Raw genomic sequence first — 13,247 nt, 5'->3', positions numbered from 1 at the left:
AGTAAACATTTCTTATGTTATACATATTCCAGTACACTGAGGGAGGTCATTTGAGGTCAGTAATAACACTTGGTGATCACCATTGCATTATTGAGTTTTAAGGAGGGAAAAGGGTAAAGTCAGAACATACTTTGTAAGTAGGAAAACAGTTGGATTCTCCCAGAGGGATGTAGGCAGTTTTTCTTCCCAGCAATAATAGTGTTCAACAATTAAAACCTGTAAGGGAACAAGCACTGCAAAAGCCAATGGGTTCAGACGGGGGTCTTTCGGGAGCTAGAACAGCCAAGGTCAATGGGCCAGTTCAAAGTTCTGATGCTTTCTTCTTAGCTCAAGAGGAGCCACATTGAAGAAGCACAAGCTGGAAAGCCAGTGCAAGAGTTGTGGTCAACTCAAAAGGGTTTAAAATAGTACTCTCCAAGCTAGGAAGCGCCACAGTTGGTATAAGGTAGATGTACCCCAAGCCGCACAGTACCTGTGAATTGAAGAATTGGTTCCAACTGGATGCCTTCCTGTTGCAGTGTAGCACACCCTTGTTTGTCGTGACGAAAGGGAGGACGTCTGGCGGGCTTCTGCGACAGCACTCGAGAGAGGGACTGGCCGCAATGGATTCTCCATGATTCAGCAGCCTTTTGTGGTTCTGATGCTTTTTTCTCAGCGCCAAAGAAGAACGAACAGCTAGCTACAGGTTGGAAGTTACTTGATCCCTTGGCCCTGGCACTGGTGAGGGGACTCTGGATGAAGATATCATGCTTCTGTAGGGTCCTCTAAATGCCCAAAAGGTTTTGGCCGGATTTGTACTTCCAAAGACAATCCACTCTATATAATGGTCAGGGGTCCCCCGGGCATTGGGATTCTGCAGCCTTGGAAAGTCACAGCAAGTCGGGGGTTGCGCCAAAATTAAGCTAGTTGGTACCACCAGCCGAAGGGAGTCATTTGTCCTGTGCGGTCTTTCCAGTCGAAACGAAAACGGGGTCGGCACAGCTGCAGGGCTTCGCCGGGTACTTCATGGTCCAGGAGGGTGCTGCTGGCGTCTCTTCACGTCTTTGACAGATGTTGTCGTCCAGTGGTCAAAACTCACCTTTTAAGCGAGTTCCCATTCATTCACAGCCCCAGGCTGTCAATCACCCAGCAGGGTGGTTGTCCTCCCCTTTCCTCAGGGTTCTGATGAAGGGCTCTACAGCTCCCCAAGAACCAAAAGAAGCTGCCTTTTAGCTTTCGGCAATTTCAAGCTGGTATGTGTCTTCCAAACTAATTGAAGACACTGCAAAGACCCAATATAGCTGTCTTTGACACTTAACATGGAGCCTCTTCAAGAACTTTAAATCCATGCCGACCCAAACATGGCCTTCCTGGCCCAAGCTTCTTCAATCCTGAACCTGTTTTCTCCTGTCGAACCGCACGACTTTGTAGAATCCCATCGAGACAGCTCAAGTCCTTATCAATGCAACAGAAAGTGCCCAGAAACACGGCTTGATGCTGTTGAGTTCCTGAAAGAAGATGAAGTACAAATCTGTAGTTCTACATCTTAACCTTCTTCTCTGGGACCTAGAGACATTCAAGACCTATTGTATGCCTTTAAATACATATTCTTGAACTTGCTCAATTATTCAACAAGATGATTTAGCCCTGCTCTTCAATGCTCAGAGTGCCCTTTTCTCCCAATGTCTGCATTGTTAATCGCATCAGGGGCCAACAAATTGAAAGGTTCCAGGCTACTAACCAACCTTAACGCACGCGTCACCTCCGTTCTATACATACACGCAACATACAATTTCTTACTCCTCAAGAGTCAAATATTACTAGCTAGTGGCGAGTGGAAATTGTGCACCCTGATCTTCTTTCAAGGGGGGGTAGTTAGTGTTTTAGTATTATTGTTTTTAATATCTGTCACTTTATTTTAGTTACTCCTATTTTTATAGGACTGTGGTTGAACATTTATTTTATATTGGTGCTCTAGTCCCAAAATAAATCCTATAGATACTATAGTAATTACTGTGATATTGTTTTGGATGCTTCTTCCTTGTTGGCTAATATCCTATGACATATTATGGCCTGCACAAAGCCCATACTAAAAGGTATACCATTCATTTTGTGCTGGTTTCACCTTTATGATTGAGGTCATTGCTGTTTTAGTAGTAGTGTGAGGTTGAGTAGGTGCTTAAAAGCCACACCTCTCATCCCTGTACTCCTGTGGGGCAGTAGTAAATTCATCACCCGCATATTTTTATTTTTTTATAATCGAAGAATGGAAATTGGTTGTAGCTGGTTGACTCATATTCACAGCTACTTGGGGGAATTGATATGATTTGCCATACCAGACTTGGTTAGTTAGCAAACCCTCTTCTGTTTTAATCAAATGCTGCTTTGTTAGCTCTAATGTAGCTATGTCTTCAATGTGTTCTTTTTCAAAAATACTGTATCTTGGTAAATTGAGGGGCACAATTTTTAAACCTTTATAGAGGGTTTGGCATTATCAAGGGAAAATGCTGTAGGATGCAGTATTTGTCTTCGAGTAAGTAGTGGAGGTGCTTCAGATAAGGTTTTATAACCGTGCTCTCGATTCACATTTTTATTTTTTGTTTGAACAGTTATTTTTGTGATGAGTATGAAATGTCAATTGTTGGAATTATTTTGATTTCTTAAATGCCCAGCAGAGTAGCAGTCTTCAATTGGAATATATGTTTTGGGAAATGTGTGTGTGTTTCATGGGGGTTGCATTTAAAATGCTCTTCTGGTGTTTGTTTCCTCCATGGGGCGCACTCTCCGAAGTGCAACTAGTCCTTGACCTCTGTAATATCTTGGGTCTTGTGTTCCACCTCATACAGTTGCTTCCCCCCAAACAGCCAAAAGTACATGAAACCATGCATCCAGCAGTTCATCAGAGTTTTAGCACCCCATCCCCCTAGAAAGCATATGTCCCACTTCTTTGAGAGTCAAGGTTATCGTTTTAGCAGTAGACGCCTGTAATTCTGTTACAGAATTGTAAATAGGGTAGGTTAAGCAGATAACTTGCAGAAGAACCCTGCCTTGGCCGACGACGAATATAGCCTCCTGCACAATTATAGCCCTACCATACAGCAGGACTCCAGAACATTTCCCTTCTCCTCATCCAGTGGCAATGGCCCTCACCAAGGCGCTCACTTTGCTTGGTCCTACCTTGGCTCGGGCTGGTGGGCCGTTACCGGTCATTACCGCCCCAATGCGGGGGTGAAACCCATATTAAGACATTCATTGTATGACCTGGTGTTTGTTCAATGGGTAAAATAGAGGATCCTGCTAAACCCATACTGTGGCACAAATTAAATATGGACTCTTATCAGTTGATGGTCCAGATGAATGCCTGATAAGGAAACTGTGTGTAGAGGGTGTAGACAGGGAACTTTTGTTTTTTTGAAAATAGAAATACAAACTGATATGAAAATATTCTTGCAAAGGTGACCGAAGGCAGAGCAGGAACATAGTTCAGGACTTCATACTCAACGCAGCTTCATAATTGGCCATAGGCAACTTTGATGCAGCTTTGGTGTTTGCCTTCCAGACTGTCCTGCACAAGGTGGTAAGCGCCAGTAGAAGTGTTTTTACCCTGCCAGAGCAACTTAAGATTGTGTTCCATCCTGCTAAACTCAAATTTATGTATCTCAAATGAGGTATTTAGTAGCGTATATAAAAGTTGGGACGGGGTTATCGTTTTAAGCTAGCCACATGTCCCATACCAGTATATGGTCTTGATATGCTCAGTACCTTTCTCCAAGTATTCTAGGATGGTGGACTGCTGTTTCTAGTATGACGTTTGTTTTCACCTTGAATAAGTCTTCACTCGACTTCACACTCCGAGGTATTGGGAATGTGAACTTCAATTCCTACAGTGGAATCTTTCTTTACCTAAACAGTTTTCCATGCAACATCTCCCTTTGAGGTATTGGCAATGTAGATTTCAATTCGCACAACAAAGTGTTTGTACACTTTATTATGCCATTTTAGTTGATTCCAGCTTCCATGAGCTCTACTCTACAATGTGTGTTCGGGGACAGACCAAGCAAAGTGTCAGCTCATGAGCCATGTATGCTGCAGGCAACAGTGCACACAGCCACTGGTAACTGATATATGATGTTTCTTTGTGTCTGCCCAGCGGTAGCTTTTGTTTACTACAGCTGGCTGGCTTTTCCTTCATTAGTGCCGCAAAAGCCAGCACAGGAGGGCATCCATTTCACAAAATGGATGCGCCCATGTGCTTGCTTTTGCGAAATTTGAGCTTGAATAGCTCAAAATTTTACATAGGAAGTTTTAAAAAAGAGAATGCTAGTATTTTTTTATTTTTTTTATTTTTTAAATAACGTTTTTTACTAGACCATGCCTTTAAGCAGTTTGCTTGGGTCCATTTGATAGTTATATTTTTTTTTTAAAGGACGTTTCACTGCAAAAATGCATGGGGAGATGCCCACCTCTCTCCATCTGAGCCCCCCCCTTCCACCTTCTGCAAAAAACACCCACATCACCCCACCACTACTGGCAACCACTGCCTTTCACAACATAGATCCTGTCAGATCTAGCCACTAGCGCTTTGTGCTTGTGAAAAACAGTGCAAGACCTGTGAAAACACCAAGTATTGAGGACAAATCTATCTTTCCCTCTTAAGTTTGTTTTATATTTGTAAAAAAAATCAGTGCCATTATTTTCTTTCTTCCAAAGACCTTCCACAATAGTAGGGTGAGACACCCACACCTAAACACATACCCAAAAAGCTAGTAAGAGTTTGTCTGGTACTCCTAGAGGTCATTCTAACAGTGGAAAGGTGGCTATTATCACTCTGCGGCGGAGCATCCAAGTTCTGGTGATTGTAAATGCAATGTACTGTAGAGGAGCAGGTAGCCGCCATCTTAACAGTTCCTACCCACTCGACGCCTGCATATTGGAACAATTGGTTAAAAGCAATAAATGGGACCGCCTGCATCGTTCCTGTACCACATCGAGTGTATGAGATACATTATGCACTCAGGCAGCCATACCAAATGTACCCTCACACTGAAAATGTGGAAGGATGCTGCATGGAAGGATGTTGCCTGGCAAGATGTCACTGTATTCATGTATGTTATGGATGGACGTTGCAGTGAAATCTGACAAAGACAAAGTGATATCCATACATAAAGGAGAAAGGTATGCAGTTCAACACAAAATCACTCATCTGCAGTAGTTTGGTGCTAAAGATTGTCCTGGCACTGACAGCCCTGAGAGAATGGACACTGCAATTCTTATACATATGATTGTAATACATTTAATTCAAAAATAGAAAAATTCCTAAAACATTCATAAAAAATGCACCCATTTCTTCACCCACATGCTGGGTATAACATGTACATATAAATCACAATTACACCAAAATAACAACATCTAACAATTCACATGCACTAATGATGTAAACATACACAACTAGGCACTCTAAAGTGTCTCTTAAAAAAACATTTCCCAACATGTTTCAGTTCTTCTTTGCTCTGAATGCACGAACATTCTTCAGGGGTATCTTTTCTTAAAAACGTTTTCAACACCATGTGATCAGGGTCGATGTATATTTCAATTTCTACGAATATATAAACCTATAAAAGACAACAAAAACACCTTAGTAAACTGAAGTGAGGAAAAAGCTAACCAATAGCTACAACACTCCCACGCACCCTGTAATTAATCAGTGTGCCAGGGACTAGGTAAAGGTCACAAACGAACCAGTCCTATATCATAAAAAGACAATGTGTCTACGGCGTGTCATGGTCCACAATCAATCGCCACAAGTCTCTTTTTAATAGAGCAAGTCTGTCGTTCCACAATGCTTATTAATATCCCAAAGATATCTGTATAAACATTAAAATCAACATGGAGACATAACCATGGCCAAGGTGTATTGGATCTAAACACACAATTAAGCAACTGAGTTCAACCACCTACTATCCCAAACACCAGTTCACCCCACTTAAATGTGCATAACGATTACCTCTGTAACGTGGAAGCTTCAATTTTCAAAACGTCCGTCGTGGTGTAATGAAATTCTTATTTGAAACATCACCTTTCAAATGAGCATGTCACTCTCCCCATTAAAGTTGCAGCTGTGAACAACAAAACAAAAAGGGACCCTGTAGTGGCCACGTCTTTGCAGTCATAAATTCACAAATACATCCCTCGGAGCTTGTTCTGTGTAACGGAGTACCCCACAACGTGTGTAAGCTCCATATTTGGACTTCACAATCGAGCTATACACACGGTCAACCAACCGCGGAAATTAATGGTACTCGACAACACTATGTTTTTACCTCCAGTGTGGTAAGTGGAGGTATGGAGGTATACCTCCAGTGTCCTGCAACGTACGGCCACACTCTGTAAATGCACGTGGTCAGGTGGAACTAATATGACACCACGTTACTCGAGACAAAGTGATGTCATAAAGAAGATATATGAACCTATGCTGAAAGATAAGAAAATACTTGAGTAACAACTGAAGCACTAAGAGTAACATGTACCTAAAGCTAAGTAATCATGGAAACAAAGAAGATGAAGTAACTTACTAACCAATAACTGTAAATACGCAGCAACGCAAGGTAAAAAAGAAAACTTATAGAAGATTGCTATAGAGGAATACATAACCTGGCAAGAACGGCCATAGTAGGAAAAAAGTATATTGGTTAAGTTAAACGTGAGCCAACGTCCCTCAAACAGGCCGAGGCTGTAGAATCGGGCGACGCAGAAAAACCGCTCTGTGTGCAGAGCCGATGATGAATCAAGGTTGGCCCAGTGTGAATGTTAGGCAAGATTCGGTGCAGTGCCCTTTGTGTGCACTACAACAACCTTGTCCTCTTGGCAATAGTAACCCAACCTTTGGTATAAGTCTGTACTACACAGGTGTGTAGTGTGGCTGAGCAGCCAGGCTTATATCAAGAGGGGTCAGTGTGAGCAGTAGGGTGGTTACACAGAGATTCACAGTGACAAGTATCCAAATAAACACTTATACTCAAGGTCTCTTGATTAAACAATTATTAGTGTATTTAACAGTCTGTTTGAATAAGCCTTGTTCAGAAGGGGCAATATATAAGTAACACACAAATACACTCCAAAATACACTATTAGTTTCTCTAAAACAGCAAATACCCATTGGGGATGGCACACAGACACTTCCTACACCTTTTAGGTGACTTAAATAGTTAGGAAACTGTGGACATTAATATATCATTGTTGTGTTTAGAGCAATACTTAGAATGGTGTCAAAGAAGAGTGGTTATAGAATAACACAAGAGATCACACAATTATTCTGAAGCAGGTAAGTATTTTTGAACCACGAAAGGTAAAGCGCAATGTCGGAGGGAAGAAGTCATTCAGGGAGCCAGCCAATGTCAATTGAGCAAAAGTCTAGATGAGCTGAAGCACTTCTTGCAGGTAAGTAAAAGTCTTTCACAATGTTTTAGAAGTCTTTGTAGAAAAAGTAGAATCAATGTAGGGCCACAAGCTGGGAGGCTTGTGAGAAGTAGAAGATGCAAGCAACTCTACAGAAGCAACCAAGACAAGTCTCAACTGAGAACAAGTAAGGATTCAACAACAAGCAGCAAGTCCTCTCAAACTTTACAGTACCTTTGGTTAGAAGAAATGGTTCCAGCTGACTTCTCTTCCTGTGCAGCTCTGCAGATCGTTTTGTTCCTGGGCCTCAGTCGTGGGGACTAGAGGGAAGGCAACGTCTGGGGACTCCTGCACTGCACTGTGGACAGTCAGCAGCAGAAAAGGACAAACTTCAATTCACCAGCACTTCGCGGTGTGAACTCCTCGCTTCCCAGCAAATGGCACCACTGCGGTCTTTCTGAAACCACTTTGGACTTTCCTCGCATCTGGGGTCCAACACTCTTTGGTGGCTCTGGCTTGGTCAGTCCTGCTTACTGGGAGTCCGGGGGACTCTTCCACAAGCTCGTGTCCGACTTAAACGTGATGCACTCCATTTGGTGTTCCTCTCCCTGGCACTTCAGCTCTAACAGCAGTGGAAGTACAGCCAGCTCCGAGAGGATGTCCAAACGAGTTCACTTTGGAGTTGATTGGTCCCACCAACTCAAGGGGAGAAGTCATCCTTGCAGGGCTTTTCTGGTCGAAACGAATTTGGAGCTTCAGCACAGCAGCAGGGCTTCAACTGGCAAACCAACGATCCTGGAGTTGCAGCACGCGTCTCTTCCAAGTCTTGTTCAGATTCCTTTGTCAGTGGTTGACTCTGCCTTCCAATCCAAAAAGCCTTGTCTTTTATGCAGGTTTCTCCCATTCATTCCAGACTAGCTGTCAATCACACAGCAATCACCCTTTGGCTGCTTTCCTGTAACCAAGGTGATTAAGCACAGGGAGTTTTAGGCACCTCCCTTACTTCCTGCCCCTGCCAGACATACTGGAGCCAGAGGCGGGCTTCACTTGTGAATCCCGCCAAAGACAAAATGAACAAAGGGACCAAAACTGGTTTGGCCCTGAGTAAATCTCAAGAAGGACCTTTTCCAGCAAGAAATGGCGAAAGAAGATGACAGGGGCCCATTTTGACACAATGGGCACCGATGGGTGCCTTACTGCAGCTGCGAACACAGCCCGCAGTAAAACACAATGGTAGTAAAAAGTAAACCACTTCCACCATTCATTAATTGTAGAAAGGGTAACATAAAATTGTTACATGAGAAACTGGACAAAGAGGATATTAAGTAACCCCTTCAGCACCCTATGATAAGATAGTGTGTGCTGGGTCTAGAAATTACAAATGTAAGTACAGTCATTTTCACTTCACTGCTCTTGGAAACAGTAGTTTCACCAAGAGACAGTATTTAAACCTTTGGGAAATCTGGCAGACTCCCCTGAGCCACTGCACTGAAGGTTCTGTGTGACACAATGTAAAGATGATGCCTATGGAGTTCAATAAACTTCATAATCAAAAAGAAACTGAGTTCAAATACAGAAAAACACATGAGAGAGTGTGAAAAAGAGTCTCACTCTCTCCAGGTTAAAAATCAAAAGTCCTAGAGTACAGCAAAAGTGCTGGGTGTCTCTAAGGTAGAGAGGACTTGGCACATTTCTGAGAATTCTCCCTAACAGTGAAGATGCTGTTTCGAGGGATAAGCACAGAGCACAAAGGGAGTACATGGATATGGCCTGAATGCGGCACATTCTTCATAGATGAATTTGAATTTGGCAGAAGTCCTACCGATGAGAGATGGACTAATTCGGAAAATGGGGAGTAGTCTTTGGGATTCAAACACCTAAGTTTCGTTTCACGTAACTGCTGCTAAAGAGCTGAAAGTCCAAGGTTGGGATAGTATGCCAACCAATTAGTGGGGTTGAGGTACAACCGAACGTGAAATGTAGCATAGACCAATCCACTGTTTTGTCCGCTATAATCTACACTATACGTATTTAGAGGTAGTTCATGACGTGCCCTACAGATGAGGGGTAGCCAATGAGGTACTAATCCTCATATGTTCTATAAGTAGATAATGTTCCCTTAACCAATCCCTTCCCTTGGTAGGTTTTGTATTTTGCCATGTAGAATGACGTTGTAGATGTTGCCTATTTGGGTATAAGACCTCCATGTAATCAAGCTTCTGTGTGAGAGCGCATGCATCAGTATGATGTCTGCCATTTGAACCGGTTTTATTAAATTGATAATAAAGTAGTACTTAGCCATATTCTTTGAGTATGTCCGATTTATTTGGTCCGAGATCATTATTGTAATTCCATCTATCAAAAAACAGACGCTTCAATGTGCTAGAGGACATTACATCATCCGTACACACACCTGGAAATATGAGCTTAAATATTAAGTATAACTACTTTATTTAACTGATGACCCATTCCTAGGTTAATAAAATTCAGAACCCTCATGTTTTCAGTTCCATGAAAGCCACCCAGTCCCGTGTATTTTTTTTTTCTGGGGCTCAGAGTGTTATGTTTTCCATTTGTAACTTTAGAACTAGAAATCCCAGAATTCCAAGAAAAAAAGCTCTGCATGACTTTCCCACTCGTGGAACAGAGAAACTTAAACTCAGTATAGGTTTTGTGTTTAAACCTGGTATGCATTGCTTTGTTCTCAATGTTTATTGGCTTTTTTGTATGTTTTCCAATAGGCCTGTTACCTCCCGTGGGTCATTCTTGGTTTCAACTATATCCTTAGCGGATCGTAAGTATTTACAGGCCACTGTTCAAATGACACCTGAGGGGTGATGAGCATTGTTTGTACCAAAATGTGCTACTTCTAATTTGTGTTTTACAGTCTGTTTTATAATACTGCCATGTCTTGGCAAAACTTGTTGATGTAAACCTATCTAGAATATTTATATGCATGTGATTAATGGAGAAAACATTAGTTTTTATTGTATTCTGTGCTCGGTGGTCATCATTTGACTTTAACCTACTTTGACAATGATTTGTTAGAAAGCAGTGATATGGAAATATTTCTCATTTAGCCCATTGGGTGAAAATCTATTAAGATGGATTTCTAAAATCTGGTCTGGTGGACATAATTTAGGAGGACACCCTGATTTTAAAAAAAATGTTTTTTTGTATTGTGAATTTGATCAAAATGTGATCTTACACACACATATGTAGTCTACATTTTTCAAAATAAAACATTTCCATAAAACTCCACATAATTAAAATTATCTTCCCTATAATCCAGTACCAAATGTATCATCCATTTATATAAATAGACCCAATTCAGTCAACATTTGTACAATGGCATGCAGTGAAAATAATTATGATCCCACACACATGCGATTCCATAAGTCCTCTACATTGACAGGTGTACTCGAGGAGCAAAAGAAACAGCCCAAAAATGTTGTTCTTACAGCCGAACATTTAACCAGTATGTGATGCAAAGTTTCTGATTTATCCTCCCTATTACAACGTATGCAGGTGTTGTGCTCCCTGTTCTTTTGATCGCTTTGTGCACATTTTACCTCACCCGTTGGCAAAAGGTTCAGACGAAATCTTAGGAACTGCTATCTTGTGACGGGACACGAAGATTGACCAAGTTAGTTTGGTATTTGTCCAACTGGTTTATCAACCATTGAGAAGCTTGAATACAGTTTGTATCCTCTTGTCCGATCAATGGTTGCAATCCAGTCTCTCTCCTTTATTACCTTCTTTCTGCTCAGTGGATTGTCCACGTAATCTTTAGTCTTTATCAATGTCTGCTAAAAGTCTCTGCGAGTCTCTAACATCATGTCCCGGAGTGGTGAACCTTTCTTCATCATACACTCATTTAGATTCATATACAAAGGTCCTTTCATTGACACAATTTTAACAACAAAGGATAGTACAGGCCAATTGGATTAGTACTGCAATGACAGAAGACTCCATTCAAATCGTGGTGAAGCTATCTGGAGACAAGAGGGCAGACCGAAGACCTTCCAAAGTCTGCCTTCCAATCGATATCAAAAGCAACAGTCAATTTCCATAGCGTACATAATCTTCGGTATCACTTTCCCCACATAGAATAGAAAAAGGGGCTTAATGGAAAATGTGCATAGTTTCATTTGCATTCGCTTCATCAGGAAGGCTAATTGATCTATTTTCGCTTGAATATTTTTGACTGTTAACAACACCCTAATTATAGTGAACAGGGTAACTCTGGGAGTTTAGCCAAACCAATTGATGTAAGTGTGGAAGAGTGGTCGAGGCTAAACCTCAGGAGTGGTTGGGGGGGGAAGAGGGGTCAAGCGTCGACAATGACTCCTGTAAGGCAGGCATGGTATCACAAGTATGACACTTACACAAAAGGTACAATTTGTAAAACCTTAATTCAATTCTCGGGGTAGAAAAAATCCTACTTTGCCCAATACCTAAGATAGGAGTAGTCTCTACCATCAAATGATAAAGAAAACGCTGTCCTAGTCGCTCTGTCAAATCAAAATGGCCTATAGTAACAAAACCGAATGCCAGCCCTACCTCTTACACAAAAAGTGTGCAATGGGGAATATGTATGCAAGGAAAATCAGTTAGAATATAAAAAATCAAAGTGGCTGAGTCAACTCTCCTCTGCACGTTGGACAGCAGAGTAAGGCAGTCCCTGTAGACGGGATGAAACACTGGCTGAGGTTCTCAAAACAAAGCAGTTCAAAATGTGGATCGAGGCCCGCCTGGCCTTCACGTTAGTCACTTTCTCAGCATACCAGTTCAACAAAAAGGGTTCAAAGTTCAACCAAAAGTTCACACAGGTCTCCCTCTGTCGGGCTTGGACCTCTCAACCACAGCACTTGTAGGGGTTACCTTCCCCAAGCTTTATTCACATTCGCTAGGGGTTCCCTTCCCCTAACTTATCACACTTCCAGTCTCCCTCAGTCAGGCTCTAATCTTTTCCTGATGTCGAATACTTTCGAATGTGCAAAGCTTTTACTATAGACATCCACAGGACCACTTTAAATTTGCCTTTAGCTCGCACTCTTGTGTTATTTGCCCCAATGTTTTTTGGTATATGTAGTTCAATATTATAAGCACAAGAGTTCAATATTCACTTTCCACTTCCCCTTCTGCCGGTGTCATTCTTGATTATCACACTTTTTAAAGTTTATTCACTTTGTTGCTTTGTAACGAAAACATTTCACCTTTTGCTGAGTCTTTCGAGTGGGCTACTTCCTTTCGCCGGACCACGTCGCTACCCTGTATCATTGGCTGCACAGTTGGCACTAAATTTCAAGTTCAACACAGTTCACGTCTCGTCCACACGTGTGTAGCCTTCAACTGTAAGATATATTGTTGCCACTTCAATATTTCCTTAACACACACTGGTCTTTCATCTTGCTCGCCAAATCACCGGCTGTGTGCATTCTTTTCTTGTCTTTGCCATTTAATCCACGAGTCCAGGCTTATACCATAGGCTTAGCCTCGCCTCCCCAACTCTTTCGTTCTCCCGGGAGGGTCGCGGGCGCCTTTGAAACACCATGCAGTCTTCTTGTCTGGGATTTGGACTTCTCCACGTATCTTACGGTTCTCTGGAGGCAACGACCTCCTGCAGAGAGCTCATGGGTTCCTTTAACCCTGGTTCTCGTCCCTCTATCCGTTGCTCTGCTCCAGTAGGTTCGCCTTTGCCCCGGAAGTTCTGCTACTTCTCGTGTTCCACCTTGCTCAGAGTGTGTCTCTATGTTCCGCCTTTTATCCGTGTGGGAGAGCTAATGGGTATCAGATGTATGTGTTTTAAGTCAAGTGTCTGACTTTGCCTGGCCCGATCAGCGGGGCATGTCCAATGAGATATGTAAGGG

At 42.2% G+C, this 13,247-nt stretch overlaps 1 protein-coding gene across 1 annotated transcript in view; it reads left to right on the top strand.

The window, feature by feature from the left end:
- Positions 1-13,247, top strand: part of DERL1 (derlin 1) — a 191,895-nt gene that overhangs the window by 99,702 nt on the left and 78,946 nt on the right. The window contains exon 6 of the mRNA XM_069621572.1: positions 10,116-10,168. Within this exon, the coding sequence (XP_069477673.1) occupies positions 10,116-10,168 (53 nt within the window). The remainder of the gene's footprint in view (positions 1-10,115; positions 10,169-13,247) is intronic.

The sequence above is a fragment of the Ambystoma mexicanum genome, chromosome 5q (assembly GCF_040938575.1).
Source record: "Ambystoma mexicanum isolate Mex_15411 chromosome 5q, UKY_AmexF1_1, whole genome shotgun sequence".
Taxonomy (NCBI): domain Eukaryota; kingdom Metazoa; phylum Chordata; class Amphibia; order Caudata; family Ambystomatidae; genus Ambystoma; species Ambystoma mexicanum.
The sequence above is the reverse complement of the archived record's forward strand: the minus strand, read 5'-3'. Positions and strand labels throughout refer to the sequence as shown.